The sequence below is a fragment of the Sarcophilus harrisii genome, chromosome 2 (assembly GCF_902635505.1).
Source record: "Sarcophilus harrisii chromosome 2, mSarHar1.11, whole genome shotgun sequence".
Classification (NCBI taxonomy): domain Eukaryota; kingdom Metazoa; phylum Chordata; class Mammalia; order Dasyuromorphia; family Dasyuridae; genus Sarcophilus; species Sarcophilus harrisii.
The window spans coordinates 404,426,765-404,449,341 of record NC_045427.1 but is presented as its reverse complement, the minus strand read 5'-3'; the positions used below and the strand labels follow the sequence as shown (position 1 = coordinate 404,449,341).

General features: G+C 39.8%; 1 protein-coding gene across 3 annotated transcripts in view; it reads left to right on the top strand.

Annotated features, from left to right (window-relative positions):
- Positions 1-8,324: 8,324 nt before the first annotated feature.
- The window catches only part of SLIT3 (slit guidance ligand 3), a 772,326-nt gene continuing 758,073 nt past the window's right edge, over positions 8,325-22,577 (top strand). For all 3 annotated transcript variants that reach the window (XM_031949421.1, XM_031949420.1, XM_031949422.1), the window contains exon 1: positions 8,325-8,726. In XM_031949421.1, the coding sequence (XP_031805281.1) occupies positions 8,527-8,726 (200 nt within the window). In that variant the 5' untranslated portion in view covers positions 8,325-8,526. The remainder of the gene's footprint in view (positions 8,727-22,577) is intronic.

Sequence of the window (22,577 nt, the reverse complement as noted above, 5' to 3'; positions counted from 1 at the left end):
CACCCTTCACATAGCTGCTAAATTGCTATTCCTACTGCACAGATTGGACCAAGTTACTTCATGGCTCAAGAAACTTTAGTGGTCCCTTGTTGCCTCACGATAAAATGCAAACTCCTCTGTTGGATTTCTAAAGGGCTTTACAATTGGTCCCCAACATATCTTTCTAGGCTGATTTAACATTATTCTTCTGCCACTATGCATTTCCTGTTTCAATCAAACCAGTCTTACTATTACTCATATATAATATCTCATTTCCTGCCCCCATGCTTTTACCTGAGAGCTTTTCTTCTTCACCTCTTCCTCCTGAAATTATAACTTTTTGGGGTTTTAAGTGACTTGCCCAGGGTCACACATTGAGGAAGTGTTAAGTATCTGAGGACAATTTGAACTCAGGTGCTCCTGACTTCAGGGCTGATGCTCTACCCACTGTACCATCTAGCTGGCCTTATAACATTTTTTAAACCTCAGTTCAAGAGCTTTCTCAGATTTTCTTGCACACCTTTCTCATTCCTCTATTCTTGGTATTCTTCCTCCAATTACTTTAAATTTAGTTTGTTTATAGTATATATTGTTCAATCAGCACACCTATAATATTCTCTCTATAAGATAAGCTTTTTAAAGAAAGGGACTTTTTTTTTTTCATTTTGTTTTTGTATCCCCAAAACTTAATAGGTGCTTAATAAGGGCTCATTTTGCCATTGCTCTTGAGTAGTCTTATGAAATTTAAATGTAGTTATGAAATTCAAGATTATTATTATTTATATACAATTTAATGGATTCAGAAAAATAATTATCCTGGACAGATAATTATAAAATGAATCCTAATTAATATATAATCTAATTGTTTTTGCATAATAGAATATTAGTTTGATGCAGATAATAATAATAGTTGACAGTCATACATACTTGCAAATCATTTTTTATATGTTATCTCATTTGAGTTTCATTACAACCTGTCAAATAGGGATAAAGAACAACATTTATCTCCATTTTCATAAGACAATGGGATCACAGACAAAGACCTGGAAGGGAAATTGAAGGTTACTGGAAATGGTTTTCAGATAAGGTAACTGAGATTAAGAGAAGATAAAGGACTTGTCCAAGATCACACAGCAAATGTTGGAAGCAAAATTCAAACCTTAGTTTTCTTGACCCCAAGCCTAGAACTCTTATTCTATCATGTGGCCTCTGGACTTTGATGTTATATTTATGATGCAAGATTCATTTTTTCAGGTTAATTTTAATGATATAGAAAATACTATTTTCTGTTGAAGGGGATGCAGGTACACTGGAACTAATGCATCCCGTAAAGTTGTAAACTGTTTCAGCCACTCCTGATCCCTGAAGCTTCTTGAGCCATGAAGTAACTTGGTCTAATCTGTACTGTAGGAATATCAATTTATTGCCCAAAGGGCAATAAAAATGTGCATACTCTTTAATTCAGCAGAACTACTACTGAGTCTGTATCCCAAAGAGATCATAAAAGAGAGGAAAATGTGCAAAAATGTTTGTAGCAGCTCTTTTTTATGGTGGTAAAGAATTAGAATATGAGTAATGCCCATCAAGTGAGGAATGGCTGAATAAATTACAGTACATTAAAGTAATGGAATATTATTGTTCTATAAGAAATGATAAAAGGGATGTTTTCAGAGAACCCTGGAAAAACTTATATGAACTGATACTGACTGAAATGAGTACAACCAGGAAAACTCCATGCACAGGGACAAAATTATGTGATGATCAACTATGATAGACTTAGCCCTTCTCAGTAACTCAATGATCCGAGGGAATTCCAATAAACTTTGGATAAATAATGCCATCTGCATCCAGAGAGAGACTGAATGGGATTTAGGCATATTTCACCTTTTTTTCTGTTTGTTTTTTTTTTCTTTCTTGTGGTTTTTCCCTTTTGCTCTGATTTTTCTCTCCCAACATAACTCACGTGGAAATGTGTAAAAAATAAATTTACATCTATAACCTAAAAAATAAAATTTAAAAAGAAAGAAAATACTATTTTCTATACCCACTGTGTGGGATCCAACATATAGAACACTATTATACAGTCATTGTTATTCAGTTGTTTCAGTCATGTCAAACTCTTCATGACCTCTTTTTTAAGTTTTATTAGCAAAAGATACTAAAGCAATTTGCCATTACAGATGAGGAAACAGAGGCAAAAAGTCTTAAATGACTTACTCAGGGTCATCCAGCTAAGTATTAAGTATTTAAGTATTTGAGGTCAGATTTGAACTATGGTCGGCCTAACTCCAGGTCTGGCACTCTTTCCATTGTATCACTTAGGTACCCCATTATACAATATTAGATTGTAAATTCAATCTAAAATGGTGAAGTTTGGTTTATTTCATCTTCATACCTCCCCCTTCAGAACAATGCTTTACACAATGTAGTAACTTAATAATGGTTTAACTGAATTTAATTGATTGAAGATTTCACCTCCCTTTCTATTATGTTTATTAGCATTAAATCGGCAAAATAAACTAGTTCACAAAATATCTATAATGAACACAGGACTGAACAACTTCCCCAAGCCTAGACATATTACTTCCCAGGATGGGAAAATATGGCTATGAAGAATGGCCAGATCCATGGATAGTGTGCAAAGTCTGAAACCTTCCTCTACTGCTTTGAAAATGTTAATTATACATGTTACCTTGTGTTGCCCAAGGTAACCTTAAGAAAGAGGCAAACACCCTTTCTGCTTTTTGGGGGGCTATTTTCACCCTTGTGTTCCCTTATCCCAAAAAATCAAATATTTCCAGCTCTCATCTCCCTCCATAGCCACAGATATCAGTCATGTATACTTCAGTGTGAATGTAAGTCAATAATAACAACTGGCATTTATATAGTCCCCAAGATTTATAAAGTACTTTATACACATTGACTCCCCATTGCCTTTAGGGGAAAAAATACAAACTCTACTGTTTGTTATTTAAAACCCTTCAAAATCTGGCTCTTGCCTCCCTTTCCAGACTGATTACATATACCTCCCCCTAACACATTGTATACTCTGGCCAAACTGGAATACTCACTGTTCCCTCGTCATGACATTCCACCTCTTCCTTTGCACTGTCTCTCATTCCTGGAATGCAGTTCTCCCTTATCCCCCTCCCCCACTTCTCTTTCTTGGAATCCCAAATTCTTTTCAAAGCTCAATCCAAATGCTACCTCTTTCAAGGAGCTTATCCTGATTTCCCCCAGTTGTTAGGTGCCCTCTATTACTACATACTACATTTGAATATGACCCATGTTTGATTTCCTCTGAAAACTTTGTACTCCCTCCCTCTCTTCCCCCAGTAATAAGTAATTTCCTGGAAAACAAGGACTGTCATACTTTTTGTAATTGAACTTAGAATGACATTTGATACCTTGTTAAAACTTAATAAATGTTTGTTGATTGATTGATTGATTTCATTTATTCCTTTCCACCACTCTGAGATAGGGACTGCTGATAGTATTATGCCCATTTGACAGATGAGGCTAGAGAGCTTAAGTGACTTGTTCATTGTCACAGAGTGACAGAAAATGGCAAAGTGAAGATCTCTTCAGATTCCAACACCAATGTTCTTTCTACATTGTTAGCTAAGAGGGCATGGTGATGGTCACATTTTCATATTAAGCCTGATCTCAAATTGACTACTAAAAGGCTTTTCCCCTCATTAATGAATTTTGGGATCCAGGAAGCCAATGAAAACAGTATTTGGGATTTAAACATGCAGACATTTCTGTTGTGTCTAGTTTTATGTCGCATGAAGCAAACATATGGAATCACAGACATTTTTAAAATTAAATTTTATTTTTTAAATTATTAAAATTAAATATTTTTTCTCCCTTACTTCCCATTGAGGAAAAAAAGAAAACTCACACAGAACATCAAAATAGTCCAGCAAAACAAATTCCCACATTGGCCATGTCCAAAAATATGTCTTAGTCTGCATCTTAATCTCTGTCAGGAATCCTGAGAATTATAGACTTTTGAAGAGCTTATGTTTTCAAATCCTTGTATCTTCATATGACAAAATTCAGATTGGCAGAGGTGAAATGATTTGTCAAACTGCCAGTATGTGACAGATTTGAACTTGAACCCAAGGTGACTAGTCCTTCTTCCTCAGCATGTTCCTTTTCCTATTTCGTCTGGGTAAGACCTGACTTGACCCTTCCTGTTTAGTCTAAGGAGCTTGAGAAGGCTTAGAAGGCACTAAAGAGCTAGCTCAGAGAATGTGCTAATCTCTTCTTGTTAACCAAGCTGGTGTTTTCTAAACAATCCATAAACGTGACAGGTGGTGGGAGAGTTGGTTCAGACTCTCCGTGCCTACCCAGGGCAGTAACAATTTTAGATGCTACTAGTAGCTCCTCTTTCCCTTCCCAATCCCTTTAGGATTTATTTTATGAGCAGGTGTTCCTGGTTAATTAGGTGATTAATACTCTTCACATTTGGGAAACCATTTCCCTGGTGATGACTCCTGCACTGCTAAAACATGAGAAAAGTCTGCAACTTGCAGTGAAGAAAGGGCAAGGCACAGGTATGATATCACTCCTCTTCCCATTATGCCTTTCATTTTTGCTTCTCCTCAGATGACAAAGAACTTCATCAACTCTGCCCAAGAATTCTGTGGCTCCAAAACTTCAAGGAAGAGGTTGAGCTTCTCCTCTTGGGGTTATTAGCCTCAATACAATCAAGTTGTAAGATGCACTGAGTTGGTTTAAAGATTTTCCCAGCTTCTCTGACTCATCATTTACTCCCAGGAAGAATCTGAGAACTCACTAGTGTGGTTTGACCTTTTCCAGAAATAAGAGGTATACTGACCTGAACCCCAGGATGGATTTCATTTAAGACATTTGTCATGTCCCAACCTCACTGTTATAATCCATGATTTCTTACCTCTTGTTCTTTAAGTTCCCTTTTCCCAGATCAAAAAACTCCTCTAAGAATCTGGAATTCATTCCCTCATATCAATTCATATGATTACCTCTCCCAAAGGATTTTCATCTTAATGGAGAGCTATACTAATGGGTGCAAATCAAGTGGTCTGTCTCATCTGTCCAAAGAGGTAGGGCACAATAATAACTTACTTGTTTTAAATCAAGAAGTTGGATCAGCTGATCTTTTGGGTCTTTCTGCTACACATATATCTATGAATTTCTAAGGAATAAAACCTCTCAAAGGAATTTCAAGTATCCGACACAGGGAGGAAAAATGTTTTGGTGACAGGTGCATCTTCTTGGCATCTGTAAAATCACACTGAGGATTTTAATAATTGATCTTTAGACATTCTGCCCAGTGATATGATCTCCTTGGAATATGCCTAGTCTCCTCTAGGTAGGGGCTGCCAGATTCTGTAAGAACTGCAACTACATATTAAAGGGGAATGTTGCCTGGTGCTCTTCCTAATAACTCATATATCTTCTGCTTTCCTCTGCCCTGGCAATGAATTCCCTAACTTTCATGGCTTCTTCCTGCAAAGGAAATCAAGTCCATGAAAAATAGATTTTAACTTTTACAAAGTCATTTAAAGATTCTGTCTAACAAATGAAATATCCCCCAGAAGTCTTTGTGAAAAACACAGCCCTCCTGCTGTGGTATGAATGCATCAGAGAGACTGTCTAAAATCCAGCCCCACTGGGACTGCAGAAGAAGGGGAGAAAGCTTTAGAGTACATTTGGGAAAACAAAGAAAACCCTAATACTTTCTTCTCCAGACAGTCTCAGACTCTTTTGTGCCCTTGGGCCTTTGCCCAATTCTCTCATCTGCCTCAGTCTTGGTACTAAATTGGTTCAAGGTTTGGAAGAGAATTTTGGAGGGAGAGAGGGAAGATGCTTGGAGTTCTTAAATGCTGAAGTCACCCTGAGGATGGAAACAGCGGATCTATCTAACCACCAGAGGGCGATGCCAGTGCAGAAAGAGAACCAAGTCTCAGGGAAACCAGAGCAAGAGTAGGTGGAAGTATGTCTTCTTGGAAAGCAAAAGCAGTCAATTGCATACATAGGCAGGCAGGTGAGGAGGAGTGTGTATGTATGCATGTGTGTGTGTGTATGTGTATCTTTATACAATAATCCATATGCCATTTCCACTACAATTTCACAGTGTCCTCAGGAAAAGTCCTAGAAACAAAATGGGGGTGGGATGCAGAAGCTTCTGGACGTCTTTGCTAGTGTGAAGCAGATAGACAGACAGACATATGCAGAGCCTGTATATGAGTCTTCTGTGTGTGTGTGTGTACTGGGATCCCATCAGACTCAAATAAGTCTAGAATTTCCTTCCTTTCTCTCTTCTATTTCTCCTTTCTCTTTAAAAAAAAAAAAAAAAAAAAAAAAAAAAAAAAAAAAAAAAAGTTCAATTAATTTCAGCAAAGTATTGAATTCATTTCCCTGTAACCAAAATCCCCTACTGTAAACCTAAGAGCAAGGACAAGGTCATATCTCTTGTTAACTTCTTTGCCATTAAGCAAAATGTTCTGCCCATAGTGGGATCTTAATAGATGTTTGCTGAATTAAATGGAATTGGTTGGATCGAGAAAGTCTAAACCCAGAGCACTTGAAAGTTAGCCTGGGGAATTTAGCAGTTTCCCACTCATTCCACTCCTGTGTCTTGTCCTGGTTCAGTGCTTTGGTGCCCTAAAGGGTGGAGGTGGGAGGGACATTGCTTAGAAATGTGTCAAGAATTGACAGCAGGAACAAAGGTAGAGTCCTAGGTATGATTGACTCTGAAGAGTGAAGGTCTCACTGGGTCATAGGATCCTACAATGTGAAAAGTGGAAAGAATCTTAGGGATGTTCTAGCATAGCCCAACCTATCTCATTTTCAGAAGAAGAAACTGAAGACCAACAACCTGTTTCTGATTTGTGTGTTTCTGGTTTGTAAAGAATATGAGTCTAGTTTGTAAAGCACAGTATCAGTTTGGGAATTATATCCATGGGTCCAACTTATGAAAGCATGTGAAGGTGCATGAATCTAGTTGTATGAATGCTAGGATGTACATAGTAACTTTATGTCTGGAACACATTTCGGAGTTAAAGTGAAATTTTGGTGATGACTTATTAGAGAGGATTATTTCTTTAACTGGCTTCAAATTTTCATCCCTAGTTAAAATGCAAATGTTTATAAGCAGATTTTTAAAAAATGCATTTCAGCTGTATTGGAAGGAATCTTTCAGGGAAGGCACACCTAAAATCACCCTATGTGGGCTTTTACCTAGTCTCTCTATTCACAAGAATGTCTCTGACACTGTTTCACATGACAGTAATCACAAAAGACCTCTAGAACTTTCTGTGGACACCAGGTGGTGAATTTATTCGGAGAATAGGTAGTCTTTCATAGTATAGGCAGGTGTGAATTGTTTGTTATGACCTGTGATCTGGACCTTTGGAAGGAGTGAATACTATGAAAGATTAATTCACAGATCCATTGAAATGTAAAATGCAAATTCCCCAGTGGGGTGACAGATTAAACATGATCAAATATTTATATCTCACCGTGAATGAGTTTTATCAATCTTTCTCAATAGCAAGTTTGGACAGTCAAACGAGACACTTACACCAAACCACTGAGCCAGAACAAGAATCAAGGAAAGGTAAGTAGCCCAGCCTCGGTGAGTTAAAGGTTCAGAAAACAAATGCCAACTTCACCGTGTTTCCTAGCGGGGGCCCTGATGTGTGTAGAGAAATGCAGGCAGTGACTTGTGTCTTTTTGAGCAGGGCTCGGCAGTGCCTTTAGGGACGGTCCGGTACACCTGGACGTCCACCGTCCCAACTTCGAGCCCCCCTCGCCCCTTCCCACCAGCTCCCTCCCTCGCGTCCTTACTCGCGGTAGCTTCTGCAAAGTTCCCAAGTTACTTGACATCACAAGTGGCGCAGCCAATAGGAAGAGGAGCTGGCGTTTTTGGGGGGGCGGGAGGGGTGGGCCCCACGTCTCCTGTGTCTGCCCTGCTCAGTGAATGGAGAGAAGGCGAACCGTCCAGCTCGCTCGCCCACCCCGTGCCCCCGCTACTCCTGCAGACGCCGCCGCCAGCACCACCCGCCGCGCGCTGCACGGCCTGCGCTAGCCAATCCCTCCCCCCCAGCCCCGGCTTCAGCGCCGGGACCCCGGCTAGTTATCCGCCTTCCCACCTGGGCAGGTTGGGCGATGCGGAGCGGGGCAGCCCGAGCCCCGTGGACGGAGCCCCCGCCACCCCGTGCGCCCCTCTCCACCGGCGTCCCGTGCGCCTGAGTTCAGGACTGTCCCCGTTCCCCGGCACCCCCCCTCGGAGCCTCCGAGGGCCCCCTGCCCCGCCCCCTCAGGCAGAAGCGCCGGTTCTCCCTCCCTTTCCCCCTCCCCCGCCTGAGGCCGCCCCCGGCTGCGCCGCGTTGCGCTGCGCCCAGCTGCCGGCTCTGCTTCGCCGCAGCCTTTCCCGCTGCAGCCACCCCTCCAGCGGCTGCGCTCGGCTGCGTTCCGGCCGGCGGGACGGTCTCCTCCGGGCCCCGAGTGCCGCGCTGCGGACGCGAGCGCGGCCAGCCTGGGCCCCCGGGCAGCATGGCCCCCAGTCGGAGAGAAGCCGGCTCCGCGCGCCTCTGGCGGGCGCTGGCGCTGGTGCTTTCCCTGGCAAGCGCCGTGAGCTGGACCCCAGCCTCAGCCTGCCCCACCAAGTGTACCTGTTCGGCCGCTAGCGTGGACTGCCACGGGCTGGGCCTCCGGGCGGTGCCCAGAGGGATCCCTCGCAACGCCGAACGCCTGTAAGTAACCCGTCGCCGCACCGCCGCTACCACCGACACCCCATTCCTCTTCTTTTCCTTGACAAGACCCGGGCCACCCACCTGGGCTGTCCTGCGGGGACCAGCCTCCGCGCTCCCGCTGGGAGGAGGTCTGGGTGGAGGGCTCCTTTCTTTTTCTATGGGAGAACTGAAGGCAACCTTCTTTCCCAGTTCCTCTTTCCCAACGCTCGTCGGGCTGATTTTCAGGTCTGCAGCCAGGTGGGTGGCAGTTCCCTGCCCGGTGGGGACAGCAGGCTGAGCTCTGCCATTCTGAGTGCTGCTGGTGGGGACTAGAACCGGGAGGGGCTGCTCCAATAGGCTAAGAATGGAGCGCACCCGGAATGGAACAGAGCTCGAGTGGGGGCAAGAGCCCCCTGAGGGCCAGAGAGACACACGTCCCGCTGGGTGGGTGTCAGTGTCAGGAGTCAGCACCAAAGACTTTGAGTTTAGTTAGAGCCCAGAGGCTAGCCTTCATGAGGCTATCGTGGCGAGTTAAGTTGACTGTGTGCGTAGGTAAGAAAGCTTGCCCAACTTCACAGAAACACAATGAATTTAAAAGGGATTTCGTTAGAAACCTCATTCCACAGCTCAGAGCCTTTGAGATGCCAAGTTGGAGTCCAGGTTCTTTTGTTTTTTAATGGCTCGGTTACAGATGCCTCTTAAAAAAAAAAAAGTGGGATCCAGAATGGAAATGCTGACGGGCCCCTTAAATGAGAGCAAGCGGTATAATCTTACAAACCGCACTCAGCTTCCTATCTTCTGTCTTTGGCAGTGGGGAATCACTCTGAGAGTTTGATGGATTGACCCTCGTTTTAACCCCAATTGTGCAACCAAATATTTACTTTTCAGATGTCAACGTTTTGGAAAGGTTTATCATTTTTATCCTGGAATAAAATTCAAAACTTGGACCTCTCTGAGACCTCCGAGACAGCATTGCTGTGGTCCACGATTATAGAAGAAAGAGGGGAAGGAGACGGTAGGAAGAAGGGGAAATAGCCCAGGGAATCGAGCCCAGAAGTGAGTGAGGGCATCACTCATGAATGATAGGGGCTACCTTTCTTTTTTCTCTGCCACTCTGTGAGTCCTTCTCATGTGTATCTCAGGATAGTTTGTCTGGTCCCAAGCGTGTTTGACTGTAAAGCTCGGAGTTAGGAAGAGGATAAAACAATTATAATAATCTAACGGCTTCCTTTCCAGAGCTTTACAATTTACAAGGTGTTTTTTTCATGATCACACTGAGGCTGAATGGTGTAAAAATTGAAACCATTTTTCAGGTAGGAGATTGATTCAGAGAAGTGACTTTTCTAAGATCACAGAGTTGGTTCATGTCAGAGCTGGGAGTAGAACAGGCCAGTGTTTTAATATCTTTCTGGGTCTTCTTTTGGCTCATATTTGCTCATCTTGGCTTGTCTTCCTGCCTTGAGCATTACTCAAAATGGCCCTCAGTGATGATTTGCTATAATTTTTAGAGTTTTTTTCTGTAGGCCTCAATATTCTTGGTCAAGTGCTAAGTCTGGCAGGATGCATCGTAGAATAATATGAAGTTCATTTCCAGAACCATGTATTAAGTGACTGCTGTGTGCAAAGCAATGTACTAGGTACTGGTATTAAGATGAAAAAGAAGCTTTTTATAAATGAAGAGGAAAGCTTAAAAAGTTAAAAGTGACTACCCAAGAGATTAAATGACTTCTTAAAGGTTACAAGGTTCCTAAGTGGTTGAATTAGAAACCAAACTCAGGCCTTAGATCATCCTGCTTGCTTCAGAGTTTGCTGTGAGAATCAATCAGTATGTCATTAAACATTTAGTGAACACGTACTCTGTGCCAGACACCACGCTAAGAGCTGGGGATAAGAAGAAAAGACAAAATAGAGTCCCTGACCTCAAGGAGCATACAATCTGCTTGGGGAAATCATTCTAATGAGGATCAAATGAAATAATGTGAATGTTGAAATACTATGTAAATGTCATTTTCTATGATAATAATGATAGCGAGTATATTAATGCGTACTATTATCTCTATTTTATAGTTAAGTAAACTAAGGCAGATGTAGTTTAAGTGACTTACCCAGGATCACATAGCTAGTAAATGTTGGAAGCTGGATTTGAACTCTGATCTTCATAATTCCAGGACTAGTGCTTTATTCACTATAGAGCCCAGCTGCCTTTATCATCATTATTATTATTTAGTCTGATGCTATTATCTAGTCCATTCCAAGTCATATGACTAGTTTGTGGCAGATCTTGGACTAGAACCTAGGTTTCTTGCTTCCCCAGCCTGTTTCTTTTTTCCACTAAGCAGAAATGCCTCTCTGATGAATATTTGTTTTTTAGATATGGCTGGGTGGCTTGTTTTATAAATCATGTTTCCTCTTCCCTTTTTGCTGGACCACAGTTAAGATCTTGTGTTAATGTAATAAGTGTCAGTGTAGGCAAAGATCTGTAAACAGACTCTCTGGACAGAGTTCTAGATGAGATGGAGATTACTACTTCATGGTTACTGCATTGATTCTACTTGTTTTTCTGCTCATGTCAAAAAAAAAAATCCACTTACTTTGGATAAACTAAAAATCTGCAATTATGAAGTGTCATCTCCCAAAGTCGATTGTATTAGTGAGCTGGGAAATCACAAGAATGGTTCCTTTTCCTGCTGCATTTGCAGAACTGTCCCAAGCTACGAGTACCATGTTGCAGCAAGATTCCTCCCTCTCTTTCTGCCATGATTTAGTAAAAAGAACACTGAATTTAAAGTCTAATAACTCACATTTGTAGTAATAGGAAAAGGTTAAGTTTTCCCCACCTCACTATTATACTTTATTATCCTCTGCTAATCTTATAGATCTGATATTTGTGCTGAATTCTCTTCTTTCCAAAAGTTTGACTCTGCCTAGGAAAACAGATCTGTATTCTTGGATCTTGTGGCCCGGAAATTTTTATTTCCTCACTGCCTACCCTTTCCACATACACATCCAGCAAGCTAAGGGTTAAAAAACTGTTGGATCTCTTCCAGAAGATGGGGTTCAGGAACTTCCAATACACATACCACATGGTTTCTCTCTCCATGGCTGCCTTTTCTTGAACTAAGTTGGTCATGCCTGTCTCTGCCTTTCCAAGTTTGGGACCAAGAACTTGGGATCCCTGAACACCACTAGGACTCTTAGGTAAAAGCTGTTCTCATGTATTCTTTCCCAAAAGCAGTCCTTAATTACTTCTGGGTAGGAAGGTCCCTCCTTTACCCAAAGACTGAGGTCTTCTTTTAACTCTGCTCTAGAAAAGGGGGAAAGAGAGTTTTAGTTGAAAACTTTCTGTTATAGATGAACACAAAAGAAAGTTACTCCTAAAACAATCAATGAACAAGCATTTGTCAGATACTTACTATGTGCAAGTACCATCATGTGTGATGTGATGAGAGTACAAAGTCCCACAGTTGTCTGATGCAGCTGGGTGGTGCGATAGGACACTAGACTCCAGGAGACTAGAGTTCAAATTCTACCTCAGAAACATATTGGCCATATGATTCTGGGCATATCACTTAATCTCTGTTTGTCTCAGTTTCCTTAGCTGTAAAATGAGGACTTACTTCACAAGGATGTTTTGAAGATTAGATGAGGTAATATTTGCAAAGTGCTTAGTATGATGCTGGGCACATAAGTGCTACAGAAATACTTATGCCCTTGTCCAGACCAAGATTATATATGCCCTATTAGTTTACTAGGTTGAGCAGGGAAATCCTCTGATTAACGCTCCATACTTACATGGTGTTTGGCCACTTTTTTTTTCCTGAGGCAATTGGGGTTAAGTGGCTTGCCCAGGGTCACACTGCCAGGAAGAGTTCAGATTCGAATTCAGGTCCTCCTGATTTCAGGGCTGGTCCTCTATTTACTGTGCCACTTAGCTGCCCCTGGCCACCTTTTTTGAATCTATTTCTTCGTCAGTAAAATGGAGATGATAAATATGTCAAAGACTTTCCTCCACAGAAGAAATTTGTCTCCTATCAGAGATGAAGGATGTTAGATGCTTGGAGTATCTCGGAGTCTGTGGACACTGTATGAGCTATCAGTAATGGTAGTTACGCATCTCACATGTTGCTTCCTTTTGTTTCTGGACATTATTGCCTCTCTGACTAAGGTATAGAGGTTTGTATCAGCTGGCTCAGTCAGGACCATAATTGAATGTAGAGGTAGCCAGTCTATCACTATTTCCCTATGCCATAGGAATTTCCATTTCTTCCCCTCTTTCATCTTCTCAATGAAATTACATAAACATTTATTAATCCCCTATTATATACAAAGCACTATATTAGATTGACAATGTGGATGTACAAGCTAAACTTGGCATGGCACTGTAGGAATTTATGGGAGAATACAAAACATACATACACACACACACACACACACATACACACTAAAAAAAACCCCACAAAACCCAACAATTTGAGGAAAAACAGTGAAAACTGGCCTATTGGGGTGGGAAGGTTTCTTACCTGATCTGAGACTCAAAGAAAGCTCTGTTGTGAAATTTCTATTGTATAAGCTCTCCTTGGGCATTTCCAGGCTATGTCTGGCCATAATCAGGATTTCTTCGAGGAAGAATTTTTGTTTGTTTGTTTTCAATTGTATATAAGAAAGAAAGCTAACAACTTAACTTAAAGAATACAAAGTGTTGGCATGAGAATAGAAATTTTACATTTCTTTCTAAGAGACTTTTAAACTTCCCATGGTTCTTCTTTCATGGGCAACAGTTATGTTAGCTTTGAAATCAGATGCCTTGCAACCAATTTTTTTTCCCTGAACTTGAAAGGATGAAAAATACCTTTTCATAAGGAAGAAGAAACTATCCAATTTGTCTCCTCCCTCCTTCTCCCTTAAGTCCTGCCCCTCGCAGGAATCAACTGTCTCCTCTGCAAAAGGCACTTTTTAAATATTTTTTTTATCTTTTGAAGTTGACAAATACCATCAATTGTGTGTCATATACAAAAGACAGAAAAACTGGATCTGTATATGGAATTGTAAATCTCTGTCATGTACGGCTATAGTTAGCATGTTAGGTCCAAAGATGGCTGACTTGTCTGTTTCCCTTTCAACTTTCTTTTCTTGAGTCTGTGCATTTAAATATTTCAGTGACAATAATTCAGGAAACTAGGTGGGGCAGTGGATAAAAGACCTGAGCTAAAATTGGCCTTAGAAGCTAGCTAACTATATGTCCTTGGGCTTAACTTCTTGGCCTTAATATTTTCATCTGTAAAATGGGAATAATAATGGTACCTACCTCAAAGGAATGTTTTGAAAATAAAATGAGACATTTGTAAGATGTTGTATAAATATTGGCACTTTTTTTTTTGTATCAGTATTTCTTCCTCTGCAATCCTCCTTGAGAAATGTAAAACCCTGTAACCAAAACGCATAGTCAAGCAAAAAATAAAATAAAATTCATGTTGGTAAAGTCTAAAAAATATCTATCTTATTTTGTACCGCCAGTCTCTTAATTCTCTATTAAGAAAGTTGGTTCATTTTTGGCTTTCTGGAGTTGTAATTGGCCATTGCATCAATTAGAGTTCTTTTTTTTTTTTCAAAAGTTTTTAAAAAAATATTGTTGTATTAAATTAACTTTCTGGTAGTAGTCATTTGCTCTGCCTCAGTTTATACAAATTATCCCAGTTTTTTCTGAATATTTTTTTTCAAACTCTTTAAGATTGGGATAAAATTCCACTATGTCCACATACCAAAATGTATTCTATCACCCTCCAGGTAATGGACACTCTGTCAGTTTTCAGTTCTTTGTTACATTAAAAAGTGCTGCTTATGGATGTTTAAATTGAAATGCACTTTTATTCAAAATATAATTGTGATGAAACTAGAAATGGGGATTACTCAGAGAATCATTTGAAATCTTCTTTAAAGGGATTCAAGGAACTCTGTTAAATTGCCAATAATTAAATGAGTATCCAAGCTGGGGTCTATGTTCCAGCTTCTTTATCATTATGTCAGCACTTCATAGGAGAAAAGAACCCCTTACTGTCTCTTATAAACTACTTACATTTTTTCTCCAACTAAGGAGGTGACACCCACAAGAAAGCTAAATAAACACAGTGGAGATTTTGGTGTAATTTATTATCTGTGCAGCAAAGATAGGGACTGAGAAGGGAGGAAGTGAATGGTGGCTGAAATGAAAACATTTACCATGTAGCCCAGAGTAAACAGATGTTGCATTTACCCTTTAAAGTACAAAAGAAGTCCACAGATGTGATTCTTCTCCAACCACAATCTCAGCCTGGAAAAAAAAAAAAAAAGAAGAAGAAGAAGAAGAAGAAGAAGAAGAAAAAAAAAAAGACAGATGAAAATCAACCCTAAGAGGTTCTGTCCTCCCATTCCTGCGAAGAGACAGGAGGGGTCCGTTTTTCACCAGCAAAGAGGTGGTGGCCCCCACAACAAAGGGCAGGAGTGAGGGCAGGAATGGACATCTTTGGGTTTTAGCTTGGCTCTAGCACATGCTGGAGACTGCTGTATTTAAATAAACATTTCCTGTTTGTAAGGGAAAATGGCAAAAGGCTGAAACGTGAGAATGTGGTAACTTAATTTTCTCCATCACTCCAGATGACGTCAAGCTTCCCCGGCGGTTGTGTCCAATAAAAACCAACAGTGTGTCATAGACTTTCCCTTACTTGACCACAGTGGTTCCAAGGTCGACCACACTGCTCCATGAGCAGCTGGACAGTGGGTGCTAGCATCCCAGCATTTGCAGCCACTGAAGATTAAAGAAATTAGTTGAAATGATAAAATTTTTCAATAGACGAGGAGCAGAAGGGAACCGTGGTTTTCCCTAGAGTTTGGTTTATGGCTTGTGCTTGAGGAGGCTGTAATATGGTGCAGGGGACAGAATGATAGAAGAGAACTGAGTTTCATTCTCTCTTCTACCTAACAATGTGACTTTTGACTTTAGTTTTGCTTCTTTGGACTTCACTTTCCTCATCTGCAAAATGAGGGGACTGGCTTAGATGATCTCAGGCTGAGGTGACATTCCATGCTCTTTGCTTCACTCTTCTCCCTGTCCAGTTTAGACAGTCTTGCCTGACTGGACTATGTTATGTCTCCTTCCCCCCACTACCCACTACTCCCAGTAAACTTGCACTGATTGGCTCCATCTCTATTTAAAGTGAAGATTATGTTAACGTGGTTTATATCTTTTCCAGGGGCATGCTGCCTGTGGTTCATTTAAATAAATTCTTTATTTCATTTATGTATTTATTTATTTTCAATGTGGATTTTCATGGGGGAATTTTTGGCCTTGTTTAAAAAAAAAAAAAAAAGAATTCATTCCTTCTATCTTTCTTTAAATACCTCCTTTTACTGACTTCCCCTGTCTGCTTCTGTTATTGCTTTTTACTTGAAACAGCTGTATTTACTAGTGTACTCCACCCTCATTATGTAAGATGGTTTTAACCCTTTCAGATTTGGGAAGGCATGCATTGTCTCCTGAGGGTTAATCCTCCTCCTTCAGGAGAAGGGAATTTTCTAGGACACTGTAGTCTCTAAGTGAGCTAGTAAGAGAGGGCTAGTCTGCTGTGGCACACTGGTCTATTTCCTAAGGCAATCCATTACCCATTATACCCTACCCTTAAATTTAAATGGGACTATCTCAGTTAGGAGGAAGGAGTTAGTGAGAAGAGGAGCTGTAGGCAGAAGATCTGAGGTGAATTCTATCAATGTTTTTAGGCTCCTAGAGGGCAGGGCTGGTTTTTATCAGTCCATCAACAGGCATTTATTAAATATTACTAAGTGTTGTCTTTTTTCTTCTTTTTAAGCTCTGTCTTCTTATTCTCATTGCCCTATACTTACTATTTCAGTCAGTCAAGTATGTGTTTATTCAGTAGCTATAATGTGCCAGACACTGTACTGTATCTCTTTCCTTCATGGAGCTCACAATCTAATGGGGAGACAAAACTTGAAAACAAAGGCAGCTTTGTGCAGCATTTATAAAGGAAATTTACTTCAAAGTATATAATCACAAACATACAAAGTTATTCCTCCCAACACTGGGGAGGAATGATCCCCACTCCTCAATCCCTAGGGAAGAGAAGGGGATTTGGTTCATAGTTTTAACTCGGTTCCCACAGAGCACAATCCAAGTTCCAAGCCCGAAGCCCTCCTTCAATTGAGTCTCAGGCACCCTGGCTCCATTCCCATGCCAGGATGACTGGCTGGTTGTACCACCCTGCTTGCAGTCCTGGCTCCAAGGTAGCCAAAGGATCACAATCTTTGGCACCAGGAATTAAAGAGGAGGAACAATATGGAAAAGAAACAAATAGCTCCTGGGCCACTTCTCAAGAACTGGGATAAAAAAGACATAAACCGAGGAACTGTTTGTTACCAATTCAGAGTTCATGGTGTCCACTCTGGGTGCAACAGATAAGATAGCTGTTGCCTAAGAAGAGCACAGCCAGAAAGATTACAGAAAGAGACTGACTAGCTCCAAGATGCAGGTAACCAATCAAAGTAGGTGACCTCTAGCCAAACTGTAGGGATCCTATTACAATTGAATTATATGACCTTCATCTCTCTGGGCCTTAGTTTCCATTTCTGTAATATGAGGGGATTTATCTAGAGCAGGGCTTCTGAAATTTTTTCCATCTATGACCCTATTTTGCTGGAGAAATTTTTACATGACTCCAAGTGTAAGCTATATTAAAATAGGTATAAAAATCAAACATTTACTGATGATTTTTAAATCATAATTTCATGACCCCACATTCAGTTATGAGACCCCATATGGGGTTGCAACCCACAGTTTAAGAAGCTAGGGTTTAATTGACTTTGGTCAGGCCAGTTCCAAATCATATGAATTAAGTTTTAGTATTTTTTTTTTTTACAAGAGATTGAGCTCTTTAGTTCTCATTTGTTGCTGAAACTATTGCTGCCCAACCTCCTAAACACTTAACATTTCTTCTCTACCTGCAGGAGTGTGAGTATTACATTCCTGGGCATAGTGGCTCCCTGGGAATAAATTACTTTGGAGGAGTGGTGAGGGATCTGAACGTGATGAATGCTGAGTGTGATTATATTTTGGGTTTTGGATTCTGCTGCTTTTGTGGTCCTTTCATTCATCTATTTCCAGCTTTCCTAATAGGGTCTGGTATCCCATAGAGAGTATTGTAGACCCCAATTCCACAGTATGTCCAAATTGAGAAGCAATTTGGAATGTTAGTCCTCTGCTTACTGCAGAGTTTTTATGTGGTCTGAGGTTTGCATTGCATAAATATATTATCATATGTTGGAGTGGATGATTCTGCTGAGGTCTTACTGGCCTGAAACATTTTAAGCTTTTCTTACTTGGGTTCTGTTGCCTAAAACCTCTTTTCTGAGGTACTGAACAGACTCTGTAGTTTAGACTCATAGTGAGTTTCTGTTAGAATATAATTTCTCTGTTGAATTGTGTCAGAATCCTTATCCTCATTCCTTCCCTATTAGGATGCTACATTCCATGTTGCTAGGCTATTTTTTTTTTCCTTTACTTTTCCTCTGGAAAATTTTTCTGCATATGGAATCTACTTCCACTGCTATCAGAACTTAGTTGGGTCTCTGCCTCATCAAGCCAATGGTTTTCTCCAGCATCTCGGGTATCTTTTGTAAGACAAACAGCACATGGAATGTTTTCCTTGGGCAACACTGGCATGGAACATATAGGGCTGCTGCTTTGTGCTTTCTCCATCTCTTGTGGACCTCTGTACTCTCATCAAACATGTATTTGTTTTTCATGTTAAAGTGTAGTAAAAACATTCTTTTTCTACTTATAATCTCATGGAATCAAAATTTAACAGAATTGTTGAGTTCTACACTTTTTTAAAAAGTATGTTGTAAGGGGGAGGGGTTTCTTTGTAATTTTGCTTAGAGGCTAGTCCTTTTAAACCATTGATTCTAGAAATGTTGGGAACTTCCCAGTGGAGGAACACCCATTGATTAATTCTAGAGTAGAAGTTTAGAGATTGAGCTTGTTGAATCAGCTCTTCTATTAAATGCCAGCTATTCATTCATAACTCTTGTCATATTTTCTTTTGTCCTGACCACTTAAAGACCTTTTGCTTATCTGCTTGGCTTTGACCCATTTGCTTTGCTCTGGTCTACTGGGCTTCCATCTGAAAATAACTTTACTTTTCTGGACTTCAAGTTCTTGATCTTTAAAATGAGAGCTTTGTACTATTCTCTAACACCCCTTTCAGCTTGAATATTTGAATATTCAATATTCAGTTTCTTGAAACTTCTTAAGTTTTTAAATTTTCTTTGTGACTCCATTCCTGTGCCAAAGTCTTGAAAAATGAGTGTCTTGCAATGATGAGACTTTGCTTGAAAATTACTAATTTCCTCCTTATTCCATAACATCCTATTTCCAAACTTCAGACATTTTTCATTGGCTGTCCCTCATACTTGGGATTCTTTACTTCCTTACCTCTACCTTCTAGCTTCTCTAACTTTCCTCAAGACTTAGCTAAAAATCTTACCCTTTCCTGATTCCCTTGAACATTAGTGCCTTTCCTTTGAAATTATATCTAATTTATCAGATGTATATCATAATAATACTAATAAAAATTATGGTAATAGCTAGCATTTATACAGTGCTTACTATGTTCCAGGCACTATGTTAAATGCTTTACGATTATTACTTCATTTGATCCTCAAAACAACCTGGAAGGTAAATCCCATTTTACAGATGAGGATACTGAGGCAGACAGAAGCTGAGCCCAGGGTTACACAGCTAGGAAGTGTCTTATACTGAATTTGAACTCAGGTCAAGCTGGCTTTTTTTTTTTACATATAGTTTTTTTGCATATTACATCCCTGGTTTTGCCTTTCTTTGTATTCATTCCATTTTGTACAGTAACTGACTGACTTAAATTTTAATTGAATATTTTATGGTTCTCAAAAGGACTATTTGGTTTTGTGACCAGATTTTCCCCTTCTCTTTGCCATCTCTCTTTTTCTTACCAAATGCTTATCTGTAGGCTTTCAGGCCTTCAGTTTTTGACAGACAAGAATTCTGCACCCTGAATTTGCTTTGTGCTTTAACATTAAATTTCTTGCCTGGAGCAGAGTGTGACTTAGGGCATCCTGTCTTCAGACCAGACTGCATTTCTATGTCTTCCTTCTTTCACTTCTTACCTCCATTTTTATCTCTTTGGCTTTGATGTTTTTCCTAGCTAACTGTCTTTCTGGACTTCTATTTACTCATTTTGATTGGTCTTCAGGATTTGCTACCTCCTGATTCCTGTCTGTTTGCCATGTATCCTCTAAATTCCTGGTTTCAGACTTGTGGCTTAACCTTACTGCTTCCTTTGTGACCAGCCAGTTTTTGTGCCTTATCCTTTCTTCATTCTTAGTTTTGTAGTGAGTCTCAGTCTTGGTGTCTTCTGTTGTTACCTTTCTTTAGCTACTTGTAGAAGCTATAGTGCAGTGATCTCTTTGGATATGAGATCAAAAGATTGTAGGATGATATCAGGAAGGGACCATAGAGATCTAGAAGTTCCTTAATCTCCAGATTTACAATGGCTTAAGGCTTGAATTCCAGATAGATTCTTCTTAACCCTGACTGACAGCTCCAAAGTAACAGTACTCTTAGAAAGTCCCCCAAACATGATATTGGCCTAGATATATCCACTGTTTGTGAACATTATTATCAAAAACATTTTGTAAGCATGTGACACTTTACACATGATATCTTTGATTGCTGGGATTTATCTAAGGCAGATGGAGAACTGTTTTTTTTTTTTTTCTCCCAAGGCCTTTTGGATTTTGATAACATAATTCACAGGCAATACAAAATTATCAACTTATATAAGTCAAGCAGTGAGAGGTTGTTGTACCTAGCTTTTAGCTCATCATCTTCTATCCTTACCCCTTAGCAAATTATTTCATGGGGCTCATTTGGTCCATGGGCCAGACATTTCCCCACTTCTGATCTAAGGCAAATCAAGTAGTATAATTAGTCCTTGAAGATGTCATTGCCTAAAAACTTCATTCATGCAAAGTAAGATAGTGGGATTTTGTTTTTATACAAAGACTGATAGGTATGGGAGTGAATTACAGAAATTTCAGAGATGTCAGTCTGTCCTGCTTTGCTCTCCTCATCACCAGTTCTATATTCATTTTTTTTATTTAATAGCCTATTTATTTACAGGATATATACATGGGTAACTTTACAGCATTAACAATTCCCAAACCTCTTGTTCCAATTTTTCACCTCTTACTCCCCCACCCCCTCCCCTAGATGGCAGGATGACCAGTAGATGTTAAATATATTAAAATATAAATTAGATACACAATAAGTATACATGACCAAAACGTTATTTTGCTGTACAAAAAGAATCAGACTCTGAAATATTGTACAATTAGCTTGTGAAGGAAATCAAAAATGCAGGTGGGCATAAATATAGGGATTGGGAATTCAATGTAATGGTTTTTAGTCATCTCCCAGAGTTCTTTTTCTGGGCATAGCTAGTTCAGTTCATTACTGCTCCATTAGAAATGATTTGGTTGATCTCGTTGCTGAGGATGGCCTGGTCCATCAGAACTACCAGTTCTATATTCATATGGAACACTGCCATCATTTGAAGTCCTTCAGATTTTATTTGGGCTCCTCTTATACCAGTTTAATTGGTGTTACACTACATTTAACTGTCTTCTACAAATACTAATGCCTCACATTGAGGCAGCTAAATGACATAGTAGAAAGAACACTAGACTGATTTATACTAGTTATATGATCCTGAGAAACTCCTTTGCCCTTTATCTTGTTTAGTTTCATCATCCATAAAATGGGGATAATAATAATATCTGCCTCAAGACTGTTGAAGCAATCCAGTAAGATGATTTTTATAAGCACTTAATATAATGTCTGGCACAGAGTTGGTACTTAATAAATGATTGTTTTCTTCCATTCATTCTGGCAAGGTTGACAAAACTAACTTGTCCATGTCCTATTACTATTGGTCATCTTAGTCTTGCTTTGGTCTTTGTAATACTTGTATGTGCCTCAGCTTTAGATCACTCCCCATTTCCAGACCTTTGGCTTAATATTCTCTATAGAAGGACTCAGTAGTTCCTTTTATTTGGGGTTACTTTCTACATTTGCTAATAAATCTTGCAAATTCTATAGAGATTAGGATAAAAAAATTCAGGGCTCTAGTAAGAACCCTCTTTGTACTAATATCTTTTGGGCTTCATGCATTTCAGAATGCAGGCTGCCTTTTGGACATATAGACTATATCCAGTTCTTAAATTCTTAATCCATAATCTACATTGGATTAGTCTACATGCCCATGATTTTCTTACCTAGTATCTCAATAATTGGACCCTGGTAGTTGTTGCTTCCTGAAGGAGATGATGGTATTTGGTTTGGGTGCAAGGGGCAAATCAAGTTTCCATCAAAAGTGAACAGTCCTCAACCTTGTGTAACATTATCCAGCTAAAACAAAAGTAACAATCTGTTTTTCCTTCTCTAACTGAAGTGACTGAGAAGAGAAGGGCCACCATGCTCAATTCAGAAATGAGATTTATAATACTCTTGGGAAACATTGGAACAATGAAGAAAAGTGCCCTAAGCCCCTAGGAATAATTAATGAAAAGTGAGTTTCACTCATCCCCTTTTAATGGTACAAATATAGAGAAAAACTTGCACATAATAAAAGAAGTACAAGTGGAATTAAAGAAAAAACTCAAGGGGAAGATATTAATCTGAAAACAATTGTATTAGAGAAAGCTTTCAAATGTGCCTCAGTGGCTAACTGGCAAACAGTTTGAGCTCTGAATTTTATTAGAGTCCTCAACCAGGCACAGAACACTGACCTT